General features: G+C 37.2%; 1 protein-coding gene across 2 annotated transcripts in view; it reads left to right on the top strand.

Moving 5' to 3' along the window:
* The window catches only part of Efcab14 (EF-hand calcium binding domain 14), a 37,681-nt gene that overhangs the window by 12,639 nt on the left and 6,252 nt on the right, over window positions 1-18,790 (top strand). Inside the window, exons 4-10 of one of the 2 annotated variants that reach the window (XM_076860466.2) lie at window positions 6,738-6,836; window positions 10,174-10,284; window positions 12,141-12,245; window positions 13,273-13,467; window positions 15,191-15,277; window positions 16,644-16,755; window positions 18,430-18,555. In XM_076860466.2, coding sequence (XP_076716581.1) covers window positions 6,738-6,836; window positions 10,174-10,284; window positions 12,141-12,245; window positions 13,273-13,467; window positions 15,191-15,277; window positions 16,644-16,755; window positions 18,430-18,555 — 835 coding nt within the window. The remainder of the gene's footprint in view (window positions 1-6,737; window positions 6,837-10,173; window positions 10,285-12,140; window positions 12,246-13,272; window positions 13,468-15,190; window positions 15,278-16,643; window positions 16,756-18,429; window positions 18,556-18,790) is intronic. The other variant, XM_076860468.2, reaches the window with a different exon arrangement.

Genomic DNA, 18,790 nt, shown 5'->3' on the forward strand with positions numbered 1-18,790 from the left:
TGCTTCCTTCAAGCATGACTTGAAGTAGTGCTGTTAGTGAGTGAACAATATGCATTACATAATATTTTTAAACAAAAACATGCATAAAACAAAATTATGTATTATATTGATCAGTTGACAAAAATGTGATGAAAAAAAGGTCTGGTAGGAACGTAACCCTGCATTTCCCCTAGGAACAGCAGTTTAGTATTCACTAGTTCAATGTTTGCTGCAACTTTTCTAGAAGATAACTACCACTACCAATGAAAATGAACTTTATGTGCAAGAGAATAGATGAATAGAAACACAGTGTGTTTAGGGAATTTTAGTCATTCATTATAGCTCTATCATAATAGAAAGAGTCCAGAGATCAAATCCCTCAACAAGAACCATTAACAAAAAGAACCTTGAATGCCCTTCTATAGTACTCCCTATATCTTTAAGTACTTGGTCCAAATAGCATATGTGATGGTTATTTGCATGTGTATCTAATTGCACTAGAAGGTTATATAATGTATTCTGAACCTTAAGCATGATGATGAAAGTGATGGTGATGATAGTGGTGGTAGGTTACTAGGTAATGATAATTGCCTTTATTGAGTATTCTCTTTGTGTAGGCCACTATTAGATGCACTGCATCTGTGATCATCTTTGTTTATATAGCCCTATAAAGTAGAAAATGGTATCTCCATTTTATTGGTAAGAAAATTAAGGGTCAAAGAGGTTAAGTAGTTTGCAGAAGGTCACACAGCTGTATAGCAGTGCTAAAATTAAAATACATCTTGAGAGCCTCTTTCCCATTTCCCATTCTGCCTCCCATCTTTATGACCTTTCAGGATTCAATAGGTGCTTGATAGATAAAGTTGAAAGGATAAGATGCTGATGGAAGGTTCCTATTCATCCTCATTTACTCTTGATGAATGTTTGTTTTAGTAACTTTTCTCCTTACTGTTTAAAGAACACTTAATTTCAACCTCAAAGCAAAAAAAATAAAAAGAGCACCATTTTTTACTTTATAGTATAAAGTGATCTATTAAGCAGATGATCTACAGTGGCTATTTTTAATTTTGCTAATGAAAAGTCATGTAATATGCATAAAAGTGATGACTCATCTTTTGGCTGAAATATGAATTTTTTCTTAATGGTTTCTATTTAATTCAACTTTAGATTCTTCAGATTGCAAAATATGACTTAGTGATAAGTTCTGTGACGCTTAAATCAAATCTGACATTCCAGAATGCACGTTTTAGAAGGCAGGCCAGTTTCAGAGGTAGTAACCAGAGGGTGCCCCTCATCTCTCCTTTCCAGATACACACATAGCTTTGCTATAGTTTTCTCGAGATTTTTGCATTAGTCCCCCGAAGAGAGGAGGGCTGTAAGATGGAATTCAACCTTGTAATTTATAGGACTATAGCTTACTCTTAGAGACTGACCATGTGTGATCCAGGTCTTTTTTTTTTTTTTTTTTAATGTTTTTAGTGGTAGATGGACACAGTACCTTATTTATTTCTATGTGGTGCTGAGGATCAAACCCAGTGCCTCACACATGCCAGGCAAGTGCTCTGCCACTGAGCCACAACCCCATCCCGATCCAGGTCTTTTAAGTTTGTTAGGTAACTGCCAAGTTGATGGTCAGCTCTTCAGAGCATACTCTTCAGTGGTGCAACTGAAACCCTAGGCCTAGAGTGTTTATGGTATGAGGAGAGGGGAAACAGTACCTCACCTAATTCTACCTACATTGGCTTCTAGCTACTTCTCTGGTTTTGGGTAAAATGACACCTGCTAAATAACCACACTGGCCTTTTGTGAGGCCGTAACCATTCCTGAGCTACTTCTGACTAGTTCTGCCATAACCTCAGGATGTCGTGGAAACTGGGACAATAGTTTCTACCTAGATCACTCTACCCAGAGAAGTTTGTTGTCCCTTTAGAAGGCCAGATGTCATGGGAAGGAATTTGTGCTTTATAATTAATAGGGCATTTGAAGTAACCATGTTCTTACACATCAAATTGGTTTTGAGCTAACTGTATATATACTGTGGGGCACTAGGTAAAACATACTTGGTGAATGAATTCCTTCTTCCTCTTTATGATTGGATGATCTTAGAAGGTCCAGTATAGGGCATGGAAGGAAGGGGCGGCTGACGAGACCCATCAAACCCCTTCCAAAGTTATGTGGTAACTTTTTCATATATGTGTATTTTTTTTCTCATCTCTTGTCTTTTTAAAAATTTCATAAATATATGAATATAGTCTTAAGTAATATTTAAATAATAAAATATATTTTATTGTTATTATTATTTAATAATTTTATTATTAGTTATTTAGTCCCCATCTGTTTGTACCCTGATCTGTCAAACACACACACACACATATACATTTGTGTGTCCTTCCCCTGTAGTTGTCTATTATCAATAATATGACCTGCATCTTTCCATTTGTCTTCCTATGTATTTAGAAAACCATGACAGCTTTTAGTAAGAATTTGCTTATGGGTTAGCATGTATGTGTGGAATAAGTGGTATCCTTTAATATGTGTTGTTCTACAACTTGTAGAACCTGTATCTTCATTCTTAGTGATAGATACTTAGATGATTTCTAGTGCTTTGCTATTACACATAAGGAAGACCTTAATATCTTTGTGCATATATCTTTGTATACATGAGCAATAATATTCAGGGTAGCTTTCTAGAAATGAAATTGCTGAATAAAAGACATAAACATTTCAAATTTTGAAGGTTGTTCCTAGATAACCTTCTAACACAGCTTTTCCAGTTTAGAATCCTGTGAACAATGCCTGAGAATGCCTTTTTCCTTATGTCTTTTTCAAATCTTAATATTATTCATGTCCTCTTAAAGGCCTGAGTGAAAACCTTCTTAATGTAATTGCTACTTTATTTAGAGTTTTATAGCTTGCTGAGAATCTACCTTTGTGGGCTAAGGTTTCTCACTTTTTTTTTTAGAGTTAGGATGCTGATGAGTGGTCTGAATATTTTGGAACACTTATGGAAAATTCACTAAGTGCTCATTAAATTGTACTACTAAAAAACTGTTGCTTATTTAATGTTTTGTTTGTACCAGGTACTGTGCTTTAGTTACATATGTATTTAATCCTCATAACTTATATTAGTCATCTGTTGCAGATTTACATGTTGTCCTAAAACTTAGTGGCTTAAATCAATAAACACTCAGTATCTCAGAATTTCTGTACTCGGGAACCGGAGAGTAGTTCAGCAGAGTGGTTTTGACTAGCATCTCTAAGGTTGCAGCGAAGATGTCAGCAGGGCTTCAACATATGAAGGCCTAACTTGGCAAGAGACCTCAGTTCTTCCCAACGTGTACCTCAACCTAGGGATGTTTGTTTGTCCTCACAATATGGCAGCTAGCATTCCCAGAATGAGTGATCCCAGCAAGCAGAGAGGAAACCATAATGCCTTTTATGTATGACCTAGTTTCCAAAGCTGCCGATTCTTACATCCATTTTATTCTGTTCACTAAAACAAGTCAGATTAGTCCAGAACTCACTCAAGGGGAAGGGAAAGGAAGGTAAGACTGTCAAAGAATTTGTAAACATATTTTAGAACCATCACACATCCCTCTGATACGGTTGTTAAACAGTAGTTGTTATGCCTACTATATTGAAAAATAAGTTTACTACTTATCAGCCTTATCTCCTGCCTCCTGGCCTCTCCCCCTATTCTGCTTGGACTACCCATCTCAAGGTTCATCCCAGACAGAGTGTTTATTCTCAGCCATTCATTTATTCAGTAAATGCTTACTAATTACTATCTTTGTGTCAAGCATACTCTGGAAGATACAGCAGAAATGGTCCTTAAGCACATGAAGCTTACAGTCTTGTGGAGGAGAGAAACCTTAATCAAATAATCACACGAATAAATAAGTCATCACCTTGAGAAGTACTATGAAGAAAAAGTAACCCTGAGCTTATTTATGCTGTTTGTTCATTACCCATTCCTCAATGCCACTGTCATCCTTCTAACCTCAAAAGAATGCCTGTTTTATTTTTTTGTTTATAAAAGTTAACTTTCCTCAATGCCACTGTCATCCTTCTAACCTCAAAAGAATGCCTGTTTTATTTTTTTGTTTATAAAAGTTAACTTTTCCATCAGAGTCTGAGTTAGGACAGGCTTCAATAAAGCCTGTCCCTTCCCACCTGATATTATTTCAGAACTTTATCCAATATCACATTTAATACTTAATCAGTTGTTTAATGTGACCTCTTTCTCAGCTTTTTTTTAAATACTTTTATTTATTTATTTATTTATTTATTTATTTATTTTTATGTGGTGCTGAGGATTGAACCCAAGGCCTCACGAGTGCTAGGTGAGCGCTCTACCACTGAGCCACACCCCAGCCCCTCAGCTTCTTGAGGTAGTTTTCCTTAATTCCTCTCTCTTCCTCACCTCTTCCCAGCAAATCATGTCAGTCACAACTTCTACCACTAACTCTGCTACCACTGAAGTTCAAACTACCATTGTCTTTTACCTACACTACTCAAATTGCCTTTTTTTCTGGTTTCCATATGTCTACAGAGTAGCAGTAGTCATCTTCCTACAGGTTATCTTCAGTCATATAATGATTCTGCTTATACCTCTTCCCATCACAGCTCAAATACAATTCATATCTTTGTTCTGATTTATAAAATCCTGCCTGTTCTGGCCCTTTCCTGTATCTTTGGCTTCACCTCCCACCCCCAAATCCTCCTCACACACATTATTTGGTCCTGCCACCTGACCTTTTTTCTATTCTTTAAATATGTCAAGCTCTTTCCCTAGCAATTTACCCTGAAGTATACGTCATCCAATCTTTGTATGATTAATTTCTTTTTATTATTTAGATTTAGTTTAACTTTCTTCTATAGAGGCCTTCTCTGAATTTGATCCAAAGTAGCTATTCAGTCACTCTTACCATGTCAACTTATTTTAATTTTCTTCTAATGCTGTCTACCATCTGATATTTTTCTTAAATGAAATTGTTTATCTACTTGCACTGAAACATAAGCATCGTAAGATCCCTGATATCTGTGCTGTTCACCATGGGTATATAATAGGATTTAATAAATATTTGTTGCATTAAAGTGAATGAAAAATGGGCAAGTCTTTGAACTTACCTGTCCTAAAGGGAAAGAAGGAAATGAGAACTTGAACTCCTGAGTTCCCAAGTTCTTTATTGGATTCCCTTACCCAAACCAAGCTGCTGCTCATTCCAGGAGCTCTGTTAACTTCTTTGCATAGTATTTAGTACTTTCTGATTCTCTTGTTTTTCTGTCACCTTCTGCTGAGATGAAAGCTCCATGAGAGCAAAACCCTGTCATCTTATTTGCCACTGTCTCCTCAGTGCCTGCAGCAGTGCTTGGCACAGAGAAGATGCCAAGCATCTGTGGAAGGAATGTGGTTCTCCTTTGTCTAATATCCTCCTGGTTCCTGCCACAGTCCTTGGCCTGTGCCTAGAAACACCAAAATGTTTACTCTATGGCCATTCTTACTATCATTGCTTGGTAGATCTGAATTCTCATCCTAGAATTTGAAATAGGAAAGCAGTGTGGATCTGAGAATCTTTGAAGAATGTTTTGTTTTTTTTTTTAACTGCTGTTGACTTTATTGTAATTTTTTTTTAATATTTATTTTTTAGTTTTCAGCAGACACAACATTTGTTTGTATGTGGTGTTGAGGATCGAACCTGGGCCACCCGCATGCCAGGCGTGTGTGCTACCGCTTGAGCCACATCCCCAGCCTGAAGAATGTTTTTTTAATTAATTTTTTTATTTATATATGACAGCAGAATGCATTATAATTCTTATTACATATATAGAGCATAATTTTTCAAATCTATGGTTGTATATTCACACCAATTTGTGTCTTCATACATGTACTTTGGATAATAATGTCCATCACATTCCACCATCATTTCTAACTCCATGCCCCCTCCCTTCCCCCTTTGAAGTTTTTTGAGCTACACTACAAGCCTCCTTAGAATATTATCTCTGCAGCCCGAAATTGAACATTATAAAAGTTACCCCAGTCTCCATGCAAGAGAGAAGTTCAGCTATTTAGAATTCTACCCCTAAGTAGCAGAAGGGAAGCCACATTTTATTTTGATTCAACTCCTGTTTTAATACATTCATTGAATCAGTCAATGAGTCAGTGGTATTTATTGAGCCCCTTCAGGGTACAAAGTAGTGCTTTGGCTGAGTTATTGAGTTTGAAATATTAATCACATTATTAAACCAAAACCAAATCCCTAAGTAGTTGAAAGTACTGTTCAAATTGTCAAGGTATAGTTCCTTAGACTATATTTTGTAATGATGGGCTTTTACTTTATAAAATATGTTCCCACATGGACTGGAACAAAAGTCAGTTAAATAACTGAGGGTGTTATATTTTACCAAAATGAAACCTTGAAGTGGTCCTTGATCATTAGCTTTCTTCTTGTCTAACTATTGAAGGATTGTATGTAATCACTGCATCTTTTGGGTAATTTAAGATTTTAGACCTTATAACTGCTAGGACTAGGATAAAGAATAATAACCTCTCTTTCCCTCTTTGGCACTAGTTTAAATTGGGCAGGGAAAGAAAGGGTATTATTGCTGCCTCCTGAATCTCAACCCTATCCAAGGTACTTTTAGTTCCTTATTCCTGCGAACTGAAAGTGTACCTTGACTTCATCAGCCTTGTAGTTTGTGAAGGAAACATATCTATGAGTTCTGTTTTCATTGTTTGTTTTTCCTTTTCTTTCCAGATTTCTCTGTTGACTTCTGCAGTAAACCACCTTAAAGCCAATGTTAAGTCAGCTGCAGACTTAATTAGCCTGCCTACCACTGTAGAAGGACTTCAGAAAGTAAGTGCTTTATATAAGTACTGAGACTAACCCTACTGCTGGACTTCTAGCTTCAAAGTTTTCTTTGAAAGCCTGGCATCTAAAATCAGCTGCTCAGAGAGGGCAATAATAGAATCTTATCATTGTGTTCTTCAGAGTTCAGAAAACTTTGTTTTGGTCTGGTTAATTAGACCTTTAATTTGCAACATGTTACTTTAATGATGGTTTATAGGGTTCACACATTTTTATTTGTCTATTGCAGTCCTAGATTTACATTGCTGGGACTCGTATGTTAGCTTATATGGTCTTGCTTTTCAACACTTGCCTTTTCAATTTTTCATCATGTAGTCTTTATGAAAGCAGACCATTTGTACATGAGTGTTACCCTAAATCTCTGCTATTTTCCATGGTTTAAAAAGAGTTGGTTTGGGTTGGGATTATAGCTCAGTTGGTAGAATGCTTGCTCGCATGCACAAAGCCATGGGTTCAATCCCAGCACCAGAAAAAAAAAAAAAAAAGTTGGTTTTGGTTTTTGTTTCCAGAGACACAGAGAGATGTACTTAGGAAATCAGATACACATCCAAAGGAGAATGAGGGCCATCTCCAGAGGAAAAGATAGCCAAGAGTTGGGTATTTTTCTTTAAAAAAAGATGTAAAGGAAAGTAAAATATAAGAATTTAAGGAGCAAGTGTTGCTAAGGATGTGAAACAAACACTCCTGCTGAGAGTTTAAATTGGAAAAAAAATAACTTTGGGAAACAATTTGACATTTTATAAAGGTAAATGTACACATCCTCTGAGCAATTCACTTGTAAATATATGCATAGATTCTAGTTTAGAATTCTAGTTTAGAATTTCTCTTTACTTGATTCGTAGGATTCAGACCTAGAGAAGGAGGCAAGAACCAACCAGATGGATGATACTTAGGAATCCTTAGAACTGGATGGGGGTTGGAAGGGGAAAGAATGTACCTAACTGAACATAAGGAAATATTCCTGCATCAGGAAATGGAAGAAAGGATTCAGGAGTAAGAGAATCCCAAAGAGTGGGTATTAAGTCTAGGATCTTTGGCTTTTTTCAAAGTTCGTGTGTGGTAAGTTTGATTCAGTTATATGCCAGTCTTTATAAAAATTTCAGTTGTTTCAATAACAGAGTGAGAAATTCCTGAGCCATGAATAAAACAAAACTTGCTATTTTATAGACACAACATCATATGTGCTCAGTTGTCAGTTTGCTGTTTGTCTGTTATGGTGATCTGTTTTAAACATTAAAAAAAAAAAAAAAGGTAGAGACATCTTTGATGAAGCCAGATTCTTGCTGTTATTCCCAAGAGCCAAGTAGGGAAAAGGCCTCTGTAGGCATTAGTACAAAGGCAACTCTGGCAGTCTTTCATTAAAAAAGGAAACTGACTTATTCTTACATTCATTAATTCAACAAATATTTGTGCAGCTTCCTCCAGTGTGTACCAGGCTCTTTGCAGTTGGTGGCAATACTAGTTTCAGAGTTTGATTCCAGAGTTTACATGGTTGTGTCAGCTGCTTTCTTTAAAAAAAAAATCTCTAAACAAGAGCTTACTATCTTCGGGCATCCTGCTGGGCTCATACATCCAGCCAGTGAGGATTCTCTAACAGTAGGTGTCTTTGAATGCCTGTAGCTTTTGTAACAACAGAGCTTACATAGCATTCCAACTTAGAGACTTCTACTCTTGTGTCTTTGCAAATCCTTATATTGGTAATGCTAGATACTGCTTTTATTACAAGTGGCTCACTTTTGAAGCACTAAGTCATCTCAAAGACCTGACTTCAATGCATCTCATGTATTTATTTTCTTTTAGTGTTGAAAATGTTATCTTTTTTTCCTCTTGGATTCTTGTATATCAGTAGGAAAAAACATTACCTTGATTAAAAATACTAATATGGGGGGGGGGGGGCTGGGGATATAGCTCAATTGGTAGAGTCCTTGCTTTGTATGCTCAAGGCTCTGGGTTCAGTCCCCAGCACCAAAAAACAAAACAAACAATCAAAATACTAATATGACACTATAAATTGTCAGCATGTTTTTATAAAAGGCCAGAACCCACCAAATGGTGACATTCTTTAATGTTCCCTTAAGACAGGGTTTTTTAAAAAGATGGCTTCTGAATCCTGTCCCCAGTACACTTAGGCTCCTTAGGCCTAATGAAAGCAAAATAAGTTACTCCATGTACCCAATAGTTGCCGACAGGATTCTATAGAAATGGAATTTTTCTTCATCTCTGCAATGCTGGGTTTCTCAGAACCAAAAATTGTTCCTACCCATTTTTGCTCAAAAGTCATCATTTGCCTCTGACCCAGTGGCAGTCCACAGTGTTTTACCTAGCCATCTGCCTGCCCACAGCAGGGCTTGACAGAAGCAGTTTGTAGATGAACCTTATCTCTTGGGCCCACATTTATAAACCAATATCTTTTCTTTAGAAAAGATTTTATTTTCCTCTAGAAAAAGTTCTGAGAAAATTTGTTAGTTTTATATATGTAGGAAATTATACATATTAGAATTCATAGTTTGAATATATTTGAAGTAATTAAAAACACGTATCTACATTTGGTTAGTTGTTTAATGTAAATTAAAATCACAATATGCCATTGGACTTCCATTAGAATGGCTAAAATTGAAAGGACTGATTGTACCAGTTTCAGTGAGGATATGGAGTAATGGGAATTCTCATGTACTGCTGGTAAAACTGCAAAATGGCATAACCATTTTAGAAGATGGTTTGGCAGATTTTTATAGAAATTAAAGCATAGATTTGCCATATTATCAGCGACTCACTTCCTAGCTATTGTGTTGATGAGAAAGCATATGATGAAGGGAAAGCATATGATAAGTCCACATAAAGACTTATACATGAATGTTTGTGGCAGCTTTTTTTGTAATAGTCAAATAGAAAACAACCTAAATGTCCATCATCAGGTAAGTAGAGAAATTGTGATATGGCCATACAATAAAATGTAGCATTCTGAGTAGCTACAACATGAATGAATCTCAACTATGCTGAGTGAAAGAAGCCACAGATTAAAAGTTTGTACTCACTCACTGGTTCTACTTATATAAAATTCTAGAAAATGCAACTGATACAGAGTGACAGAAAGGGTATCAGTGGTTGCTTGGAGATAGGATGGGAGGAATTACAGAAAGGCATGAAGAAACTTCTGGGAGTGATAAGTGTTTATTGATTTAATTGTGGTAAAAGTTTTACTGCTATATTTATGTCAAAATAATCAAAGCATTTTGAATATATATGGTTTCTTGCATGTCAGTTATATCTTAATAGAGCTATTAAAAAGGGAAAAAAATTGACATTCTTTCATGTTTCTGTTCAGAGTGTAGCTTCCATTGGCAATACTTTAAACAGTGTCCATCTAGCTATGGAGGCAATACAGAAAACTGTGGATGAACACAAGAAAACCGTGGAATTGCTACAAAGTGATATGGTAAGGAGATCAGCAGATACTAAAAAAGGCAGCATGCTTCTCACCCTTTTTTGTAAAAGATTCATGATGCCAACTTTCCACTGATCTGAACAGGCCCTCTACATACTTTTTAAAAATATCTAATAAGCAATATGTGCTGACTGTTCTGCAGCCTGTGATGTAAGCAGTTAATGAAAATAAATCTGAAAACTGAGTCTTTTGCAAACATGGTGCTGGAGGAGACAGTGAGAAAACACAGTTCCTGAGGATAGAGTGGGTAGGGTGGAAAATAGAAAATAAGGAAAAGAATGTGGAAAATTGTCTCAATTTATTGCTATACAACAAACCACCTCAGTTTTTATTTCTCATTATTCTGAGCATCAGAATCTGGGCAGGGCTTTTAAACTCCCAAGCACTGAGAGGCCATCAGAGGATGAAAGGCCATCTTGGATATTCCAGCTCCAGCCTGGTATCGATGGAATGCAGCTAAATATGTGATCTCAGTCTGTACCACATAGAGCAGGACCAGCCCTCCTACCTCAGCTGAGCATAGTCACAGAATCATGAGAATAATCGTTGTTTATTGTTATTTTAAGCCACAAAGTTTTTTGGGGATGATTTGTTATGCAGCAACAAATAGCTAAGATGGAAGTAAACCCCTACAGTGCCCAGTAATTGGTTTCAACTGTCTCTGGGTCTCCTAATACTGCTACATGTGTCTGCAATCATTCAGAGACCTAAATTAATCACTTAGGGGTAACAGCTCCAAAAAGGATTTGTGAAGGGTGTAAAAGGATGGCACAGCCCTTGCTGTCTTGCTGAAGAGATGAATAATATGTGTGAAAGCAGGACTAGTCAAAGCACATACACCAATTTCTAGATCTGACCCACGTGCTCTCTACAAACTTCAGAGATCTGAGTTTTAAATTGGGTAGTTTGTACCAAGGGGACCAGAGCTCTATCAGAAAGCTCAGGAGGGAAGATTTTTCATTTTCTTCAAAAACAAAAATTCTTGTTATTTAGTGGGAGCTAACCGAAAGGGAAAAGCATTGATCTAGGCGTCGAGACAATTGACTTCTAGTTGGATCTGCCACTAAGGAACTCTGACCCATAATAATAAAGACCCCTTTCACTCACAGTTCTTTTATCTTGAGCATGTTTTCAAGTAATTAATCATTTTCTGAAATACTTTTTCCTAATTAAAAAAATGTCTGCTTTGCTTTCTAGAACTATTGGTTTTCCTTCCTTTTCTCTTTAGTGTTGCTTTTTTTCTTTCTTATAAAACCAGGGTTGATAAATGCCTACATTGTCAGATTTCAAGGAAAACAGTTTACTTTTACCAATTACATTCTGTTGTAAATAAGTCTGCCTCTTTTTAAACTTCCATGGCTGCCAATAATAATCCTCCTGCTGACGTACTTTATACTAAGCCATATTATGGGCTGTGAAGGATTAATCTATGCAGTTTTTCCCACTGATAGGAACAAATGTATATAAGGTTTAGACTGAGTTGGTCACAGGAATGTTCTGGTGATTATGTAGTTTCTCTGGGAGTATGGTGATGGGGGGGGCAGAGAAATGGTTTGTAGGGAGTTTATTCCATTAAGAGACTGAGAAGCAGACTAGGAGGATTCTCAGTTTCTTGGGGCAATCTGGGCGCAACTGCTCCAGCCCATGCTTTGGGCTAGACATCCCCAAAAGTCCATGATGCCTTCAAAGCCTAGCACAAGACTAGTCACACTGTATATTCTTAAGGAATGCCTATAGATTAATCTGTGGGTGCACTCTGGGGGAGGCTAGAATGTTACAGGATCTTCCCAGATAGTTAAGTAGACCTAGTAACTGTTGCCTACACTAAGCTCCGTTTGTGTTAACAGAATCGGCACTTCTCAAATTGGACCAATGGAAGCAACAAAATCATTCCAACACCCTCAGCTACATCAGAACTTGATAATAAAACCCACAGTGAGAATTTGAAACAGGTACTTTTGATCTGTGGCCCACAACGGGGTGTGATGGAAGCCTGAGGAGTTTGGGCCTAGCTCCACGGTGCCTCGGCAGGCACATCAAACCTATGTCTACTTGCTGGAGATCAGAGAGGGATGCATGTTGAAATCTTGGGATCCAGAATCCTGCCCTGTCTTTTCTTTGGCACTCTGCTTTTTCCCCTACATGTCAATCAATGGAGTAAATTCCTTTTCACATCTTGAAAGACATAGAATAACCAGATTATCCTGAAACTATGAAAAATAGCAATCTAGGCAAGTCAAAGATGGATGGATAGCAGATTAATCCAGAGTGATGGCTATTTTAAACCACAGTAAATTCTAAGAATGTTAGGAAGCATATCCTTGAAAATCAGGATTTTCTAAAGTCTAAAGACGAAAGGCAAGAGAGGAGAAAAAAGAATATTGAGTTCGGAATCACATTAAAGAGAATAAAGGAAATCTTCACTAAGAAGAATTTCTGTCCTGAGTTTAATGCCCTTTAAAACCTATAGTCATCATTCCTTTTTAAGTAGCAATCAGTTCTAGTGGATGTCAATAAAAATAATTGAATCTTGTACTAAATAATGCACTACTTGTTATGGTTTTGTTACAAGCCAATTCAGTAATTGGTATTGTTCCTAAGGTAGTTTTGTACTGACAAATTAGGTTAATGGAACTTTAAGTTAATAACCCAGCAGGTTTTCCTGCCAGCAGGTGAGGTAAACATTGGGAAATTAATTCTCAAATGCTCTGCTTTCTAGGACCAGAGAGTGAATCATGTAGGTAGTCCTCTTTTCCTTCCCCTCCTGTCAAACTGAGATCAAACAATTCCAGAGCGTGAAAACTAGCAACAATTTAGTGTGGAAGAGACAAAGCAGAGACGGACAATTGGTGGTCACAACCAGGAAAAGGAGTTTACTTCAGTAACTTGACATAAAAATGGTTATTTGGTGTTGCTCCTCTGCTTTGCCTAATATTCATCTTTAGCTGGATTCTGCAACTTGCTTTATTTCCACTCCAGGATATCCTGTACCTTCATAACTCTTTAGAGGCGGTAAACAGTACCCTAGTAGCATACCAGAGACAGAATGATCTTAAACTCGAGGGGATGAATGAGACACTCAGTAATCTCATTCAGAGAACCAACCTAATAGAAAGCAATGTGGTTTTTGCTCTGGGTGAAGTAGAAAATACAACAAACCTGACCTCCAGCATGGTAAGCCTTTTCAGATCTTTTGTGACGTGTTTTGTGTTGCACTGTTTTATTTGTACCTAGATGGCATTCCATCACCTTTGAGAACAGTCTTCTGGCATATTCAAAAGGCTGCACATTTGTAATGTGCTTAGTCCATGTCTGTGTTAGTCTTTACACTAGGTCTATGATGTGAATGGCACAGCAGTGCTAGACCAGATTTGGAAAGAGCGATGTGGCAGAATCAGGTTGTTTGTCAAGGCCTCGCCACAAGTTGTTGACAGAGATGACAAGTTATTACCAGTGCCCCAACTGGTAGGGAAGTTCTGTCACATACTTCCAAAGGCAATCTTGTTGATCTTTTTTATAAGTCATTAAAACAGGAGCAGAGACAGTGACAGTTATGAAAAATCTTCTGCTATTTCTTTTTTTAGAGGGGGTGGGTGTTACTGGGGAGTGAATCCAGGGGTGCTCGACCACTGAGCCAACATCCCCAACCCTTTTTTGTATTTTATTTAGAGACAGGGTCTCCCTGAGTTACTTTAGGGCCTCATTAAGTTGCTGAGGCTGACTCTGAACTCGCCATCCTCCTGCCTCAGCCTCCTGAGCCACTGGGATTCCTCCAGGTATGCACCACCACACCTGGCTAGTTCTTTAAGCCTGAATTTGGCTTTCAGAATTATCTTACTTCTCTCTGCATATAATGTCAGGAAATCTATTTAAAATAGATTAGGTAGATCAACTCAACTTACGAGATGACCGAGTCCAGTACCTCATTTTATATGTAAGGAAACCAAGTAACCTACTAAATCACTGATGCCCCTTTACTCTGCAGTTTTCATGTTCTCAATGAATAGAATGTGATTTGTTTTGGTTTTGTTGTTGTTATTGTTGTTGTTTGTTTTGTTTTAATTACCTTTTATATACATTGTGTGGGTTCCCTGTAGATTATTTTCTTAACAGCTATAGGCCCTACCCTTAAAAGATTTCATACATATTTTTGTAAAAATATGAAACCAAATACAGGAAACTGTACTATAAATTCAAGTAACCACCAAAGCTGGAAGCAAGCCAACACAAAGTCAAACCCTGGCAGATGGCAAGAGTGTTTGAACTGGCTCTGCCACAGTGGAGCCTTGGCAAGTTGCCTGGATATGGCTTTGAGGGGTAGAATAGGACGACCTGTCCTCCTCCTCCCCTTCCTGCTTTACAGGGGTGTGTAATTTACTACAAAGCTGTGAAGATTAAAGGAGTCCTATTCTTTTAAAGCCCTTTTGAACTCAGCTAATCTAAGTAGGAGCTGAGAACCTTGAATGATTTGATGAATATTATACCTTGAAGGTTTTCAAGGCTTCTTGTGAAAACTTAACACCCTCAAACTTCCTGTACTGTCTCTGCTTTCCCATTTCATTTTTCTCTAACATAAAAAACTGGTAATAGTATCCATCTGTCTTACTACTTTTTCTAATGGCATCCTACCCAGCCTAGATCTGGATAAAAATTCTGTCACCTTTTATACTTCATAGTTTGTGATTGAAACATCTAGAAGCACCAGTTTCCATTTGGTCTCTCTGTAACCTTCCTCCCTCACTCTTCCCATTCTACCACTCCTCTGCCATTTCTCTTGAAAGTGTTCAGACTTTTTAAGTGAGTTTGACCATTTTTAAAAAAAAATATTAGATGTCATTCAAATTTTTTAATGTTTATTTATCTTTAATCTTTCCTCTTATTCTTTTTGCCTTCTAAGATGAGTGATAGAGCTGCCATTCTGAAAAGAGAGTCTTTGGATCAAGGGGCCAACAGAACTGATATCATAAAAACCCAAAACATAAAGGTAAATAAGAAGTTGTTTAACCTAAAGTAAAAATAAATGCATCAGCATCTCTCTGCTTGTGACATGCTACTTCTCAAAAAGAGCACTTTGGTCTCACATGCTAAAACCTCAAGACAAAGCAATTAGTAAATTAGTATATTAGTGAATAAATGAATATCAGGCACGTATCTTGTGCCAAACTGGGAGGGATAGACATGTGATCCTTATTCTGGTGAAGCTCAAAGTCCATCAGTCAAAAAATCTGACACAGAAGTACATAGATAACTAATCATAAGTCTGATGAATGCTATAAAGGAAATATATAGGGTATGTTGAGGGGGATCAAGAAGGCTTCCCTAGGGAAATGACTTAAAACAGTTGCTTACTTATGATGGAGGGCAAAGGTATAGATCATCTAAAAATGGTGTCCAGCCTCAAAATCATTACCTGTGTTTAGGTTGCAGTCTTAATACAGACATTAATTCACTTAAGTGTCAGTTCCCTTCACCTGTACCTTTCTCTTTTTTGTTCTACCCAAACATATTGTAACTATTAGGGTAGCGATAGAAGAGAGAAAAATACATATTGAATAAAAGAAATGTGAGATGAATTGATATTCTAATACCCATGAGATCAGACCTTTCTATAGTAGCATAATCAGTTAGAAACTGGCCTTATAGAAGGCAGACTTTTCTTTTTATAATTAAATTTATTTTTATGTGCCAATCTGGATCTTCCTAGGAATAAAACAAAGTGTAGGGTGAAAACTTTTTAAAAGATTTAAACAAATAAGACTTTGAATTAAAACTATCACAGCTCCTTTATGTTTCTGACAGTTGTTGCCATCCATGGTCCATCACCATAGGGGAACAGAGGGAAGTATAGAAGAATACTTGTGGCTTGTTTGTGTTCAGCTGTTTTTGTTATTTTTTTCTTATTTGGTTTTGGGGGGTTTTTTAGGGTGGTACCGGCATAAAACTCTACCTCAAGAGGTCTGGTCACAAGGCAATGCGAGTAATTTAGGACAGTTATTTCCTTCGTGTGATACAGCTCCTAAAAAAAAATACCCTCCTCATTTAGGAAATGGGTGTCATACAGGTACCTGAGCAAGGGTACATTTTCTTTCTTGCTGATCATGCATGCCTTCTCCCATCAGCCAAATGTTCACAGCAAATCAGATCATCTGGAGCATAATGTTGCCTTAATGGTCTAGCCTCAAATCCAGCTAGACACACATCAACACTGAACAACAAAGATATCCCTAGTATTTGTTCATTCATTCCTTCAATGCCTTTAGAGGGAACTTTCTCAAGGTCAGGTAAATAGTGGAGACTCAGGTGAGATCTTACTTCTACCTTAAACCTTCTTTGATCTTTGTTTTGAGCAGAAGGAAGATAGTCCAAATTCTCAGGTATCCAAGCTGCGAGAGAAACTGCAGCTGATCAGTGCTCTCACAAACAAACCTGAGAGCAACAGGCCTCCAGAGATTGCAGACGAAGGTGAGCACTGGGCAGGCTTGTGAATATTTCACGCAGGCTTGGGCAGCTTGCTCCCACACAGGGAGTGGGAAAGGTGTTTCAGCAGCACTGATCGAACTGAGTGAATGATGCCTGAGCGCACCGAGATGAAGCTGATGCACTTTGCTTTCATTTAGAAAAAGCCCATTTTGTACATGATTTGTACTCTGGTCTATTAAGGGAAGAATGGGTAATGTTTAGCTGGAAATAGACTTCTCCATGCTGTCTGCATCCAATTATAGGCAAAAATGTTACTGTCATAACATATTAAACCAGCCCTAAATGTTGTTTATGGGATTCTTCATTTCTGTATAAAATTTACTTAAAAATAAATTTTAGTCTTTCTGTAAATCATTAACATATAATGGTAGGATTATTGGTTTAGAAGGGTGCTTGACTTTGGGTAGGGACATAACTAATTAATATTAGTAGATGCATTTACCTCCATTATGGACATAACAAAGGCACTAGACTGTGTTGGCTTTGACCCCTCCTCCAACAATTATTATTCAGTTTGAAAAAGCAATATAGCCTCCCTTGAATTCTTTTGGTTGGGAAACAAACTACAATGGGAGGCCTTGTCCTAACATTTGGTGCTATATAATCTTATGGTGACCCTCTTTTAGCACCAACTTGCCTTGTAGCATGTATTCCCAGACCAGGCTTATGCACATCTCCCAGGATGTTAAAGATCTTTAATATCCAGCTTCTATGCTGTTGTCACTTGGCTTCTTAAACTCCTACCATCTACATAGGTATAATGCTAACTTGTACTATGGTTGGAGTATCTCTTATCCAATGTTTGAGACTGGAATTATTTCAGATTTTGTAATATTTATATATATATAAAATGGGATATATATTTTGGGGTATGGGTAGACAAGTCTCAACATGAAACTTATTTATGTTTCATATACACCTTATATACATAGTCAGATAGTTATTGGGGGGTACTTTTTTTTCCTATTGTTTTGTGTTTTGCAGTTCTGGGGCTTGAACTGAGGACCTAACACATGCTAGGCAGGCTCTGTGCACTGAGTTACATCCCCAGCCCCTGATAGTAATCCTATGCGGTATTTTTATGCACCTTTTTTGGGGGGTTGGGGGGACTGGGGATTGAACCCAAGGGCACTTAACTACTGAGCCACATCCCCAGCCCTTTTATATTTTATTTAGAGATAGAGTCTCACTAAGTTGCTTAGAGCCTCACTAAATTACTGAGGCTCAAGATCCTCCTGTTTCAGCCTCCTGAACCACTGGAATTACAATCATGTGCCATGGTGCCCAGCCCACCTTCATTTTGACTGTGACCCATTACAGGATGTCACATGTGGAATTTTCCACTGGTGTCATGTTGGCACTCAAAAAGTTTCAGATTTTGGAGCATTTCAAACTTTTTAATTAGGAATTTTCAACCTGTATCCCATATTCCAGCAGGACTTCTACTTGAAAACTTAATGTAATGTAATCTTGATTCACCTTCACTTGTCTATAAACATCTCAATCCAAGTCTTTAACTTCACATATCACTGTGCTTCTTAATTCTCAACTATTTCTCTTAAATTAAGTACATATCAATTGCCCTAAAAGGTGACCTTTAATATAGTTTAATTGGGTGTTAATTTGATTATACTAAAGCATATGTGTTTGTTACAGAACAAGTACAGAGTTTCACATCAAAGCCATCAACATTGCCAAAATTCTCACAATTTCTTGGAGACCAAATTGAGAAAGCTGCCCAACTAAGGCCTGTCTCCCTACCAGGAATTTCTAGCATTGAAGGTAAATTTTTATACTTTGGTATAATTGTGGGAATGTTTAAAGTAATAACTTTTTAATGATTTTTTTTAACTTATGAAAAAAGTACATTAATATTTATTGAGTACTTCCTGTGGACACTTGATATGTATCATCTCATATAATCCTGATGTCTCTCCTATGAACATAAGTATTCATGCACTACCCCTATTTTACTGATAGGGAAACTGTCTTAACTCTGAACAGCAAATAATTGGTT

This window comes from Callospermophilus lateralis, chromosome 7, assembly GCF_048772815.1.
Source record: "Callospermophilus lateralis isolate mCalLat2 chromosome 7, mCalLat2.hap1, whole genome shotgun sequence".
Taxonomy (NCBI): domain Eukaryota; kingdom Metazoa; phylum Chordata; class Mammalia; order Rodentia; family Sciuridae; genus Callospermophilus; species Callospermophilus lateralis.